At 30.5% G+C, this 15,237-nt stretch overlaps 2 protein-coding genes across 10 annotated transcripts in view; one reads left to right on the top strand and one right to left on the bottom strand.

Annotated features, from left to right (window-relative positions):
- Positions 1–15,237, top strand: part of LOC122569527 — a 353,752-nt gene that overhangs the window by 102,226 nt on the left and 236,289 nt on the right. The window lies entirely within an intron of this gene.
- LOC122569524 (trichohyalin-like) overlaps positions 1–15,237 on the bottom strand; it is a 148,948-nt gene that overhangs the window by 14,867 nt on the left and 118,844 nt on the right. For 5 of the 6 annotated variants that reach the window (XM_043730683.1, XM_043730685.1, XM_043730688.1 and 2 more), the window contains one exon: positions 3,014–3,273. In XM_043730683.1, coding sequence (XP_043586618.1) covers positions 3,014–3,273 — 260 coding nt within the window. Of the gene's footprint in view, positions 1–3,013; positions 3,274–6,831; positions 7,118–15,237 lie in introns of those variants that run through there. The other variant, XM_043730686.1, reaches the window with a different exon arrangement.

Raw genomic sequence — 15,237 nt, 5'->3', positions numbered from 1 at the left:
TTATGAAAAAATTGTATTGTACATTTTTTACCTCCTCTTCCACGTAGGATAGCATCCTGTTAATTATTTTATTTATCCCTGTTCAGTCCGAAATTAGTCATATTCAAATATACTTGACAAATTTGCAATATCGATTTTCTCGAAAATGAAGCTCTCTATAGTAAAATTCATTTTTTTGCCACTGCTATTTCCGCTCATCCTGTATACATATAATGTATATTAAGAAATATATGACAAATTTCAAAAATTAAAAGTCATTTGGAGTAAAATTCATATTTAATATGCAGTATGTTCATAATAATAGTAATTATAACTATATTTTAAGAAATTTTAAAATGCAATGTAAATAATAATTTAAAAAAACCAAATATTTCATTAAATTTCCCCATTAATTAGATGAAACATGTCAACCTTGCTTAAAATTGGAAAGTACATTTTAAGTTAAAGTCGACAATAAGTTCAGATGAGTGTTTCAAATTATCTTAGATTAAGTCAAGTGACCTAATTAATCACAGTAAGAATAGAAAGTAATATTCCAAAAAATATTTCAAGTCATGTAGATTGATGTTTTCGAGTAGTTGTTTCAGGGATTAAATAACGTTAGATTGAGATCATAATGCACTAAATAACAACTTTGCATTATTATTTGTAAATAATGTGACAATCAGATTTCAAATCGAACGTGCAGTAAACAGATACTCGGCTGTACACCTGGCTCGAAGTTAAATCACTCTGTGGAAAATCTAGATGGTATGTCGTTTCAAGATTTTATATTCACTGCCTTCACTGTTGGTTTAGAATAACTATGGATATTCACGTTTTAAAGTGTTCTCATTAAAATTCATTCCAGTGTTGGTAAACGTACTTCCAAAATAAATGAAGTCACGCACACGTTTCAAGATTATTAATGAAATAAAAATATTTTATGTTAGCGAAAGCTTAACGCAATGTTTACCATAAATATTTCATTGCAGATGTATTTTTAAAAATAATTGTTGATTCTTTTATTGCAAGTCGTTAAATTTTATAATAGCGTAATAATAACATTAGTAGTAGTAAAAATAAAAAAAGAATTTGGGAATAAAAAAAGAATTGAGAAATAAAAAGTTTGATTCAATAATAAATATTAATCGCTAGATTTAGTACAAGATTAACAGGAGTAAAAGTTCACAATATTTTTAAAAATAAATTTTGGCTTAATATTGAAATGTTAATAAGTGATTCTGTTTCATAAGAAATTACAAAACATTTTTTAAACTATTATCTTGACAAATTTTGTTTAATCGTAAAGTACTACTGTATCATAAAAATGTTACAATTCTCTCCAAATCAGTGACATTTATAAGAACGTTTTTCATTGAAATTTATATTTTTAATCACCTTTTGCCTTATTAGAAATAGAAGAAAATTATAGAAAAGCTATTTGTACGAGTCTTTTTCAGAAATTTCAGTCCAAATTTTAGATTCATAAATAAAAGTCACCTAATTCATTGCGCTATATAGCCTCCAATGCACGTTTAATAAGATAAATTAAACAGCGTTAATTTTGTATATTATTATGAATATAAAATACTAATGAAACTCGATGTTAAACTTATCCATGGAAATGTTCAGCGAATAACATTGAAATTGCTTCGTTTACATTGTTACATGCATAATAATATAGTGATTTTTATTTATTCGATGTATTTGCAGTGACTGAAGCAGGATTATTTAATTAGAGCTTAATGTAGTAATGTAATACGACTAAAACAACTAAAGTTACTATAATTCTGAGGCTCGTTCAGGATTTCCCATCCTTTCCGGCCCGTCAGCAATTTCACTTTTTTATCTGAACTGTAGTTCATTGGGATTTTCCCAAATGGTTTACCACGATGCTACAATGATAACAAAACTGAAAAAAATATCAGAAATGAATTAAAACTGTAAACATAATACTGAAGTCTCGATACGTGACTTCGTTTCATCAGATCTAACAAAATTTTTGTGATCTTGAAGAACGAATAATTAATTTATAATAAATATTTTAAGAAAATTATACATTTTTCCAAATAAATGACGTTTATACGAAAGTTCTTTGTCGAACTAAAGAATAGCTCGTCTCTCGCCTCTTGTTATGCAAATATCATACATAAAAATATCCAAATGACACTGTAAATGTTTATGCATGCATAAGGAGTTTAAAAGTACAAAAATGCATGTAATGCGCATAATTCATAAAAGTACGTAATAATAAAGATAAATCATTATTAGTCAGATTACTGGTGTTTATACAATTATGGGAAATTTAAATGTACAAAAATATATATAATGCAATAATATACAAAACTATAGAAAATATCTAAGATTCATTGCTGTTCATATTTAAAAGATGAAAACATATCTAAATATTTATAGGTTTCATTTGCTTAGGTGTATTCAAAAGATATGAATTCACATACGTATTTGTAGTGTAATTATAATGTTTAGTAATTATAATATTTTTTTATTGCGAATACATTCTTAAAAACATAAAATTGCAAAACATTAAAGTCCCAAGGTAATTACTTGTTCAATCTACAGGTATCAAATATTTCCCACCTGTGGTAGTAAGAGAAAACAAAGAAATAAAAAGAAAACGATGTTTCTATAAAATCCATATCCACGAGGCAACGATCTTAGTAACACTCAATTACAATCGAAATTATCGAAATAAATTAGACGACGCGCAACATAATGTTGCGGCAAAGAGGCTCGACTTTTATTTCAGCGATGAACGGTGTCAAGTAATCGGGGTTCTGATTAACTTGCATCGCGCTTATCTGAATCATACCGTAAGAGAACTTCATTATGCGTCCCTGACGTTTGATTCTCAGGGGCCGTTATATCAGAAACGAGCATGTTAACCAGAACGACATATTCCCCTGGCGTCAAGGTCACTGCTCTGTTTCTGCCATGCAGGGAGCGAAGAGAGAGGGAAAAAGCCCAGACAGTGACAGAATTAAATTGCTGATGTAACGAATGCCAGACGTACCATTAGTGGTGTTTGCCGAGATCAACCTTCGCGGGCCGATCGAAAGGTCGAACGACTGATTCTCGCCAGGATTCTGATCCTTCCAGTCCGGTTGGCCCTCGACTCTTCGATAAACTTCGTGTTGCTGATACTGCGGGGGCAAAGGGGTGTATTGATCGAGGGTAAGGCGGGAGGGATAGTGGCTAACTGTCCCCACCACATTCACGTACACCGCCAGCCAGACCGTGGCCAGAACCACCGTCACTCCTGGCTGCATCCTCCTACAATCAAACGAATATGTTCTTCGTTATATTTCTTTTTTTATTCAAATACTTGCAAAACGATCGACGTCCTCTTCCTCTATTTCTTTCTTTTTCACTCTTTCATTTTTGTTCTCTCCAGAGAGAGTAGAACAGAGTTGTGTATTATTCGTATTATTTCGAACAATTATTTACCCAAGATAATTATTTTTCGTAATAAAAACTTATCATTTGTAACAGACATTGTAACAATTATTTATCCACACAATTCGCTATTATTTATTCGAATAGTGATATACGGAGAATAATATATTTAAAACATATTTGTTTTCTTTGTATTACTGTTCGTTTTTACGTATATGGATATTTTATCTGTATATGGATACACTCAGTATATAATAATCGGAGACAAAAATAAATGGACACGTAATGGAAATAGGTATCAATGAAATTCCGTTACGTACAGCTTGTTTGCACGAAAATGTTGATGTTAATTATTTAGATACTAAATAACCTATGTACTATAAAGATATACAGGGTGGTTGGTAACTGGCGGTGCAAGCGGAAAGGGGGTGATTCTATGCGAAAAAAGAAGTCGAAAATATAGAATAACAATTTTTCGTTTGAGGCTTCGTTTTCGAGAAAATCGACTTTGAATTTTTGCTCGGTACGCATGCACTTTATCACGTCTCGTTATAACGGATCTCACTGTAGATCGTTGTCTCGATGGATATTATCGCAGTTTAAGTTTGTTTTTACCGTAACGGAAGATTAGGAATACATAATGAAATAATATGAAGTAATCATAAAGTTTATTATTACAAAAATTGCAGAAACACATAGTTCTCTTCTAATTAAATTTCTATGAACACTTTCTAACGTATTCGATTGTTTTAAAGTATGAAAGGCTACAATAATCTTTTCTTTCAATGTCTTTTCTTTCCCTGTATAATAAATAGAATTTAAGTGTATAATATTAGTACTAATTCTTTGATTGATACTTACTTCCACTACCTATGCACTTATCATTCCTTGCCATTCATTAATCAAAGAGCAATAAACTTTCTATTTGAATATTTGAAAAGATAGAACGACGATTGAACATGGTATATTAAAATTTTTATCTGAATAAATTCTAATACGAATATGTAAGTTATTCGAATAATATCTATTTAGATAAATTTGTCATATATGGTCTTTTATTCGATTAGATATTTATTCATTACTGCGAATAAACTTTCGTTCCTTATTTTTGTTCGTTATCTGTTATCGAAATAAAATCTTACTCAGTTCTGCACTAGAGACACATGAGATAGTTCGATTCACATGGTTCGCTATTGCTCTAACAAACGCGGTGAACCGAATTGGAAACGAGGACATTCTCGTATTTTTACTACGATTTCCCGGTTCGCGAGAAGGGAACGGTTTAAACGTTTCTGTCTTCTGGAGACCGTATTACGCTGAGTTCTCTTCCGCTTCGAAAATTCTGTATCCGCACTTTGCATCCGATGAAAATTCTTATTAGGTATTCGTGTCACGTCAAAGGAGCATTTCGGTTATTTCTGAAGAACCTCAGGCTTGATCGGTTTAATCACTGCGATATCATACGATAGCGTCACTGAATTTTGATCGGACGCAAAATGATATATTTTCCACACATCTTTTTTCTTCTTTGTTTTCTATTGTTTCTCTTTTTTTATTTAGATATGAATTAGATTATGACTTGAATGAAAGGATAATAAATTAGGTAATGGGTTTGTAGAAAGATTTACCTACAAGTATATTGATTTTTATGCTCGAAGAGATTGATTAACATGTTGGAGGTAGGCGAGTTTTATAAAGCTCGCAAAGGGATCGATTATCGCGTTTGCACGTCCTATAACACTCGATTGTAGCGGTAATTAAAAGTTAATTGGCTATTCTGTGGCCGTTGTGATTAGTTATTAAACGAGCGAACAACCTTCGCAGCGAAAATAGGGGATATTCGTTGCAGTGCGAGAGACTGTTCTTTTAGGCATAAACGTTGTAAGTTACGATGTATAAACTCAACCGAGATAATATTACATGTATATAAAATATACGTGCAGGCGTGCGCGTGTGTGTATAACTCACTAAAAGCAAAATTAATAATAATTAATTAAAATAAACTTATTTTGTGAATATTAGAATATTATGTTTAATCTAAGATAAATATATATTTTATTGAAATATGATATAATTATTGAAATATTAGATTATTAAAGATTTTAGAAATATTGAAATATTATTTACGACATATAGCGTAATGTTTATAATAAGTTTGGAGTTGTTGTTTTATCTACTTTTACTAATAAACATGTTTAAATTTCTTAATTAATAATATTTAGTGACAACATATATGTATAACATATAAAATGGGTAGATAGAGCGTATAAGTAATTATAAAAATTATGTTACTATTGTACTTTCGTAGACATAAGATGTGATAAATAACGTTGATATTTATTCCATAATTTCATTATTTCATTTATCTAACATAAAATTAATCCATTTAGATTTATAAAATTTATAAAATTATTTTAAATAATATCAGTTATTATTATGTGCAAAAAGTTCAAAGCTTTTAATTGAGCATGATAAATTTTATTTTTAATCTAATATTAATAATTTTTGTGTAATTTAATTAATAACGTAATAATATCATATAATAATTACAATTATTATATTAAAAATGAAATAGGACCGAATGAGTTTGGAAATTCATAAAAATTTAATAGAAACGTTTTGGAAATTGCAACAAGCTCTGCTCGCTTCTATTAGAATAAAACGTTTTAAATAAATTAGATATGTATAATATACTGAATGTCTATCTTATCGGGAAAATTTAAAATTTTATCTACAATTTAAAAAATTTTATATTTGCGTCCGAGACTTTCCCTGCGTTATTTATAATGAATGAATAATCATGAGCTGATAATAGCTAAAATAAATTAGTTGAAAATAATATGAAACATTTTATTCATTACCGATTTATTCTGATATAACTTAGAATATCATTTATAAAATGCTATTTAACACCTTTTATTATTAATTATATAAAATATCATTTATAGACTGCAAATGTTTGTGCAAATTAATATTTTTACAAGTACAATTACAAAATCGAGCACAAGCAGAAATTTATTTTACTTACCAAATATTACAACGAGCACTTTACTTTAGATATTTTATATATTTTTATACATTATCTCATTATGTAAAATTTTGCATATTCAAATTTTCTATAAATGTATAAATATCCGCACTCTAATCATTTACTGTAACGCATTACTCGAACATATTAAACCATCAAACACATTGCATGTATTTGCACATTACTTTCCATTAATCACTTATCGAAATCAACGATTAGCAAAAATCCAAAAAGTTCTTCTCTCACAACATAAACAAACAAGAAACTTGTTACCCCTCTCGTACCAAAGATTCAACCACCACTTAATTTCGGCAATTTCACGAGCTTCATGCCAGGAATGACAATGATCGTGCGTATACCAGACACCATGACCTTTCTTATGACTTGTGTTTCGAACGGTTTCATACCGGGTAACGAGATCACATTCGTCGGTGCACACGAATGCCAGCTATCGATTTCGGGACACTCGATTGCCTCTCGAAGAAGCCGTACGCTCCACGGTACCTCTTCTCTTCTCTTGGGTAGGGTTCTCCTCTCGTCGCTTCTATCCTCGGGTTGCTTTAGTTGAAATTCTCCGCTTTGTACGCTCGGGGGCTAAATCTCTCCTACTGGCCGGTGGAAAGAGAAGCAACAATTGGCTCTCGACGCGTTCGAGGTGAAGGCGCAGAGGGATCAAGTGATCTTGACATACTGTCGCTGCCAGGTCGAAGTGGCTAAACTTAACGCTGGCCCGACTGCCTGTTGGCTAGCGACGTGGCGGCCCTCACGCGAATTCGCGCGTATACAATGCTACACTTCCGGATAGTGACGTCAGATTCGCGAAGCCCGCTCTGGGGTCACTGACAATTTCAAGTAATTGTGGAGACGTTTTGTCATCGACGCCAGGAATGCCTTCTACGACGGTACGACGCAACTACTTTAAAACCGATGTCTGTCTGCGAAAGTGTTATGCGATATAGAGACCAATATTGACTAGTACTTAGCTATTCGAATTAGTATATCCTTTTTTATCTGTTACGAGATGCTTTGTATAGTTTATAGATGAGTGAAGAGTGTGCATTGCAAACAACAGTAAGGAGGCAGCTCCAATACTTAAATTGATTTATTGAAAAAGAAAAAAGAAGCATATACTTCATATTCAAAAGTACAAAAGTTTATTACTATATATATAATAGAATAATTTTTGATTAAATGATAGCTGTAGGAGATCAACTACTAGATAATTTCGCTTATAAAAACAAAATGAATGCATTTAAAAATTGAGTGCATAAAATTATAAATGTTATCAAATGGTTTTAATCTTTTTATTAGAAAACATACATCTTCCTTTATAAAATCCATTAACAATTAATTGTAAATACCATTTTAGATTTTAAACTTTCACGACGTTTATTAGATGACATATTTATAGTTCCGGTTTTGATCGTATTTTTAATAGTACGTTGTGTTTTGATTCGTAAACATTCCTATTGGAACACGACTAAAACCCGAAGAATCACAGATAGGTCATGTAAATGTCATCTTTTATATGAAGCGAAAACTCGACCGCTAAGTGATGTTCTTTAAAATAATAGAGATTATTAATTTTATTAATTGAGGATTCTTAAAGATCGTTCTATTTCTCCTTATATGTTATGGTATTCATCCCAAAAAGCATAGTGATTAACTCTTAAGAATGCCATAGAATGCCTTCCTTAGTGCAATAAATACTGCGTGGGAGGTCACAAAGATCGATTATTTTACTAAGGGGAATCTTTTTGATAGAGTTTTCGTCAATCTGGTGGATGCCTAAGAATGTACATATAGCCAATGGAAGAGATATGTATAGTCATAAAATCGGTTAGACGATAAAGTTTATATTTAATGTATTATTATTATTATATTTATATTGTAATGCCCAACAAACCAATTATTACAATACTGTTATTGCTTTCCTTGTTTGTTTTTATTTGTCCTGCACGCTTTGTCTAAGGGTAATAAGTGCGATTTTTTGACAGAATATTATACTTTACTGAAATTTTACATTAAATAAAAACGTAAAATGTTCCCAATTACTTAGAGATCTAAAAAAATATGTTCCACACTTTGTTGCGATTGCCGCTTCCCTTTATAGTTTGGCAGTGTAGGGATTTGATATTTTATTCAAGCGAATATCAATTCAATATTGTTTTTCCTTTTTTATATTTAATACATCACATATGTGTTATAAATATATTTTAAGATTAATTTATATTTAATTCCAAGCTGTAAAATGCACTAATACATGTAGAACTAATATGTTTAGTTTTAAAAAAAGCAAACCTCAAATTTTTCTCAGACAGTTGCCATTTGTAATAAAAATATATCGTAGTATTAAATATATTATATAAAAATACAGTAGAAAAAAGTAGTAACAGTACAGTAGAATAGGAAGAAGAACGTGTTTAGAAAATTTTATATGAATTACAATTTTGAAAGCAAGTTCTCAAAATACACCCATCGAAGCCGCAGTTTAATGTCTAATTTTTAGCCTCACTATATCATTTCCATCGACTATGTCTTATTGGAACATCTATATTTAGTCTTCTACACATGTTTGTATTTTTAAATCATCTCATTTTGTTTTATTAGTATACTGGGAACGTTTGTACAAATTCATATCTTTAGAGAATAATTCATGAAATCAAATCCTTACAGAAAATTATTTTACCCTCTAAATATTATAACAAGCATTTTATTTTGCATATATAGTACTAACACATATTTTCGCACATATATATTTGCATATTTAAATGTCCTATAAGTATGTAAACATCTGCAATCTATTTCTTAATACAGTATATTACTACGACGAATAGGAAACAACCTATTTATAACGATTATCAATTCATAAATTTTATTCCACGTAATCAAACAAAATTCTGTTTACCAATGGATGGCTCCATATATATATCTTGGAATAAACGAGAAACGTGGAGTTAGTTTATCGCAAACCACTGCGAGTTTTGTTTATTCAAGGTTATTGAAAGGGGAATCCCCAGAGTTTGTTTCCTATGGCTTAGCTAAACAATGATGGTATGTGTATATTCATTATACAGAGATAATACTGACGAGAGGAAAGTAAAAAAGAGAAGGGGAAAAGACTGGAATGCCAGAATAAAAGAGCAAGAAAAGGACAAAGATCCCGTCTTGAAATTTAAAAACATTCATCCATTGTTCTGCCAAGGACGAAAATGATTGAACAATACACGGAGACGTTATTTAGACGTAGTTACGAATGCAGTTATTTAACATATCGTCGACCTCGCGAATTGGACCCGATTATATGCTAGCCATTGCACATTTTTTGTAAGCATAGAAGCGTCCATTTTTTATATGTGTAGTAACATTTTTAAATTTAAACATTCATATATCTTATACTTTATATTTTATTTCTATTTACATTACGCTTGATATATGACTTATATACAAGATACATGAAAGTAAAACTACATTACACAGTTCAGTATTTTGTTAAAGTATGATAACATGTATGCATGTAGTATCGTCAATGGAATATATTGTTATTATATCCTGATATTTGTAATTTATTTACATAGAATGGAGTGTACAGATATAGACAGGAAAACGATGGTAGTTTAATATGAACTAATCGCAATAACACGCTACAATCTAGACAACTCTCGACACAACGGATCCAACGTTCTCTCTCACGTGGACCACACTCTCTCGACAACGCTAGCAGCACTATATCGACAACGCAACTCGCACTCTCTGACTTCTCGATTCACACTCTTCGACTTCTCAACTAAAAACTGCTCTCGCATGTCTTTTGTCTTTCCGTAGACCCACCACACACGTGTTCCGCGACCGCTCGTGGCCAAAGCCACGTAGACCTTTTTTATGAAACTATTCGCTTGAAGGACCGACGACACATTGATGGGCCCATCGGCGCCTCGGCGCCTCGGCGCCTCGGCTCTCGGGATATTGTTTATGGTTCGCTAGATATATATTCCTTAGACCCTTTTCCCCGATATTACATGCATTTATAGAAAATTTGAAGGTGCAAAATATATAAAACATTGAAAATATAGTGCTTGTTATAAGTAATAGAAATATATGTATACATACAAATAGAACAAATCTTTGTACCAAGTCTACTTCTTTATTTGTGTTCATAAACACGTAAAGTATAAATATCCGCAGTCTAGTAATAATATTCTTCTTCTTTTTATATTTTTTTTTTTTTTTTTGTAACAGTCACCGATTTCCTTTTTTAACGCTTTTTGTTTAAAAATAACAATATTTGCAATTTTATCTTTAGATAATTATATATTTTCTTTAAGTTAAATCAATGAAGCTAAATTTTTTTCGGAATGAAAAAATGCATCGTTTAATTCAAGATATTAGACTTCAATTTAGACCGTAGATTTAAGCCCAAGACTTACATTTTGAAAGATTATTTCTTAAATATAGGAAGTTTACTTTTGTAATAATATTTCAATCAAACTTTTAAAATGGCTTAGAGTTGGAGACATCTTTCTATTTTTTCTCTCATGGCGAGGAAACTGTTTGTTTACATGGAATTATGTATTTATAAGCATATTTTTTAATATATCTCCCTGTTGAAGTTCAACACTGCTATGACCTTGCAATCGTTCTTCCAATAATCGTCGCTTATAACTTAAGCGTAATAAATTTAGGGAAGCAGATGTGTTGCTTTAAAAAACTTTTCGCCATAAATCTTACGGCCAGTTAACCAAGCAGTACTGTTTTGATGAGCGAAGCTGAAAAGATTTAGAGCAGAAAGTATTTTGTTGCGGCAAAGGGATCTTGACGGCGACGTGAGATTGATTAGAAACAAAGTTCCTCGAGTGTAGAAGATAATTTTCCTTTGTGTTATTATTCATCAGAATTATGTAAGATGATGATGAAATGGAACTGCGGTGAGAAATTCGACAGGAGGGCGGAATTGTGCGGGAAATGAGTCTTCCATGAAATATAGTCTAAATTTATACCGACTAAATTGATGGCGTGGTCTTAAACAAAGAGATGAAAAATGTTTGAGCAATTAAACGAATTTAATACTTATTTTATACGAACTTTAAATGTATATTATTCTGAAAAAAGAAATTTATCTAAAAGACTTTCATCTATAAAAAAAAGTCTCTTTTAAAAGTCATCTTTAGAAAAGTCTATATATATATATATATCTCGAAAAGTATGAATGATGCGAAAAAATGTTTCAAACAAAAATTTTATATCAAGGGGGACATACCCATACTCTCGTCTATTTGACCCTACGATAGTTTGGAGCCTGTGACAATCACGTTAAAACTTTTAAATGGGAACCTACAATTTTACTATATATTGTTGTAACTAATGCTGAAACATTTTCGAACACTATAGACTTGTATCTTTCACACCATCTATTATGGAGATATGAACTTTTATGCTCGGCATGCTGCATGCCGCGTTGTACTCTTCATAATGATTATCAATTACCATTTGCGAGGACATCGTTTAAGTTAATGTTTAAACATCGTTTAGATTCTGTTATGTAATGAAAGAATAAATATTTGGTACATATTTCCGTTATTTTGTATCGCGTTCATTTAATGTATTGCGAATATGTACAATGTAATTATTATTTTGAAACATGGTAGTCAAGAATAAAAGTATCTTATTATTTACTTCACTCTATTTCGTGGTGTACTTTAAAGCTATGCTAGATAAGGCTTTATATACGAAGCTATATAAAATTTTACTATTTAATTCTAATCTTTATAAGAAATTTTTACTACATTCTACAATTTTTATTCCTATTTTAATGCAAATGAAGAATTTTGTCATAAACTTGTGTTATAAAGATATCATTGCAATTGCTAACATATAATGGTCGTTACATGAGTTTTAATGATATTTAAAAAAATCATAAAAAGATCATTAAAAATCAGATCTAATCAAAATATAATTTCTCTTTTCTAATTATTTCAAATGATGATAAATTTAACGTGTTTTATTATATTATATTATATTATTAATTGTATCACTTTCAATAAAAGCATGATCGGAATCTTTTTTAAATATTTCAGTCATGAGCTCCATAATGCGCTACCTTATTAGATACACTCTTCCGGATGTCTACTCAAGAGTAATTAATCACTGTCGGCAGAATTTTTGTAACTCGAAAAGAAAGTTTAGACAACATAATTCCTTCATTGGTCGCTTCTTGCAGGCTACGATTACATTATCAACACGCAGAATCTGAAATAAAGCATCCAAATTCCAGCAAAGCTTCAAGTCCCTTCACATTAACAGTTAATGAACCAAAAAAATAAGACGCAAAAGATAAAATAAAATATTAACAAATATCTGGATTTAAAGATGTCTATTAGATGATATTTATAAATATGAAATTTGGCAAAGGACTAAACTAAAATTGAGTAAAAGATAAAGTAAAATTCGCTGTAATTTTATAATCTGCGTTACAATTAATATTTCATATTTGTATATTTGCTTGTTTTTTATTATTTATTAGTTTTCATAAAAACGTTTTCGCAATTTGACAGATATAAGGATTATAATAAATAATCGTTCGTAATTTTCTAAAGTCTAAATATTTATGACTTAATTACGATTGAATTCGAAGCAATCATTTTAACAGTAAAAGATGATGATGCAACATAATGATAACAAGTAATACCAATAACAAATTTAAATAGTAGTATTTCAATAAAGTCTAGATATAAAATTTAATAAAGATAGAAGTCAATAAACAAACTGAATATGACACAAAATAAATAGACAACTAATAGCGTAATAAAGAACATTCCACAAATTGTATGTATATAATTTGTTTCTTTGCATGTTCCATATCATATCAATAATTAGATAAAAAAGAGTCTAAAATTCTTTAAAAAGTTTAAAATAAATAAAAAAAGCTATAAATGAATAACATAAAATACACATTCATCACAAAGAATACACACAGTTCGGTAGGAAAACAAGATGTTATGAGTGATAAATGAGTTTACTATGACAATTTGTTATACAACGTATGGACTTGTTCTTTGAAGATAGATTAATATATATTTTTAATAAAAGTAATGTAAATAATTTACGTATCTTGGATTACCGCTACACCAAGTTGCGCGACATCTCGATTTTTCCTTTTCCTTTTGGTGTCCCACTCGTAATTATCTTCACCTTAACGGTACAGAAGTTAAGAGGTTTCAATTTTTGCTGAGAGAAATGCAACATGGAATTGAAATACGCGGCTGACACGGCAAGATTATCAGCTGGAAGAGAGCCACTTGAAATATAAGCGTATAATTATATATAGAAAAAGAAGTTCCTTGCGAACGAGTGCTCAGAGCAACAGCAACATACACGTCGATGCGTGTTTATACATAAGTAGTTCGGAGAATTTTGAACTAATGCAATAGATGAAATTTCTTCATTGATATAGGTTAGATGTAAAGCAATTATTAGCGTATCCCGTTTCATTTCTTTTATTGAAAATAACAGGAAGTTGCCTCAAAAATCAAAACTTCTAAAATAATATTATTAAACATCTTAATAACATTATCTTAAATACTAATATTACCTTAATGATTTAATACAATTACGTATATAGAAAATTAAGACTTTTAGATTGTTAAAACTGTTCTTTACAAATTTTTACGTTCGTAGGTAAGTAAACATTGCGCTTCTAAATCATCGCATAGACTCTACAGCAATTGAAACCAAAATTACTTTCCAAATATATTTCATTTCAACTAATTTTCCTTGCGATATGGAAATTGTATATTACAAAAGAAGACATCCTTTCTCCAAAAATTGAAGCGAAACACAATCTCGTTACAAATATTATACAGCACAGCTAAAACACTATTCGATACCAGTTAATTTTCGGCCACAAACGAACTATTAAGATTAGGATGATTGATGCAGAAAGAAAAGAGCGCAGCCACAACGAAGATCTTAGGACGAAGATAATTAAAACAAGCGGTCACCATAACCTCAAAGATCAAGAAATCTTTGTCAAGCTAATTGGTTGCCTCAGCATGTCGCCATGTTGTATATAATTGAAAATACTAGTTGAGAGAAGTAAAAAGGAAGATGGCAGAGCAACTGCGAACGCAAATTTAAATCGTACAAATTGTCACGATCGAAGAAATAAAGTTACCTTTAAACACAGAAGACGATTCGGTTCAATCATAGTCACCCAGAAGCTTTTTCTCTTTTCTTTCTATCTTTATTATTCGCTATCTTCGAAACCTTTTTCTCCCGTCGCTTTCTCCTCAATTGCCTTCCATCTTGCTTTTAGCGTGCCTCGTGGCAACGAGATGGAATATTACGATCGAGGATAAACGATAATGGGCGATCAAATTATTGCGAATACTTCGAAATTACTACTTATTTGAAGTCTAATTACAAATAAAATTGAAGATACACTCTAAATGAGACCTCCTTTTATTATAAAACATATTATTACATTTTTAATAACATATGACAATTATATTTGAAATCTTTACAATTTCCAAAGAATATACAGACTGATGCAACAAATGATTTCAAGAGTAATACATGTACAGAGTCATATTTTTTTTTACAAGTCCAGTTTGTTTCATTTCATTAATTATTTTAATAGAGATGCATATTTCTGTGAATAGTAAAAAAATATTGAGATGAAGTGGAGGGAAGTGATTAGCTTAAATGGTGTTTTATCTTCAATTTTCAAAATCAAAATCAAAAATTATCGTATGCAAAACGGGGAAAGACAAAGGGTGATACTCTATAATGAAACTTCTTCTGAATATACCATGTGT

The sequence above is a fragment of the Bombus pyrosoma genome, linkage group LG7 (assembly GCF_014825855.1).
Source record: "Bombus pyrosoma isolate SC7728 linkage group LG7, ASM1482585v1, whole genome shotgun sequence".
Lineage (NCBI taxonomy): Eukaryota > Metazoa > Arthropoda > Insecta > Hymenoptera > Apidae > Bombus > Bombus pyrosoma.
Note: the sequence above shows the minus strand (reverse complement) of the source record. Positions and strands in the feature narration are given on the sequence as shown.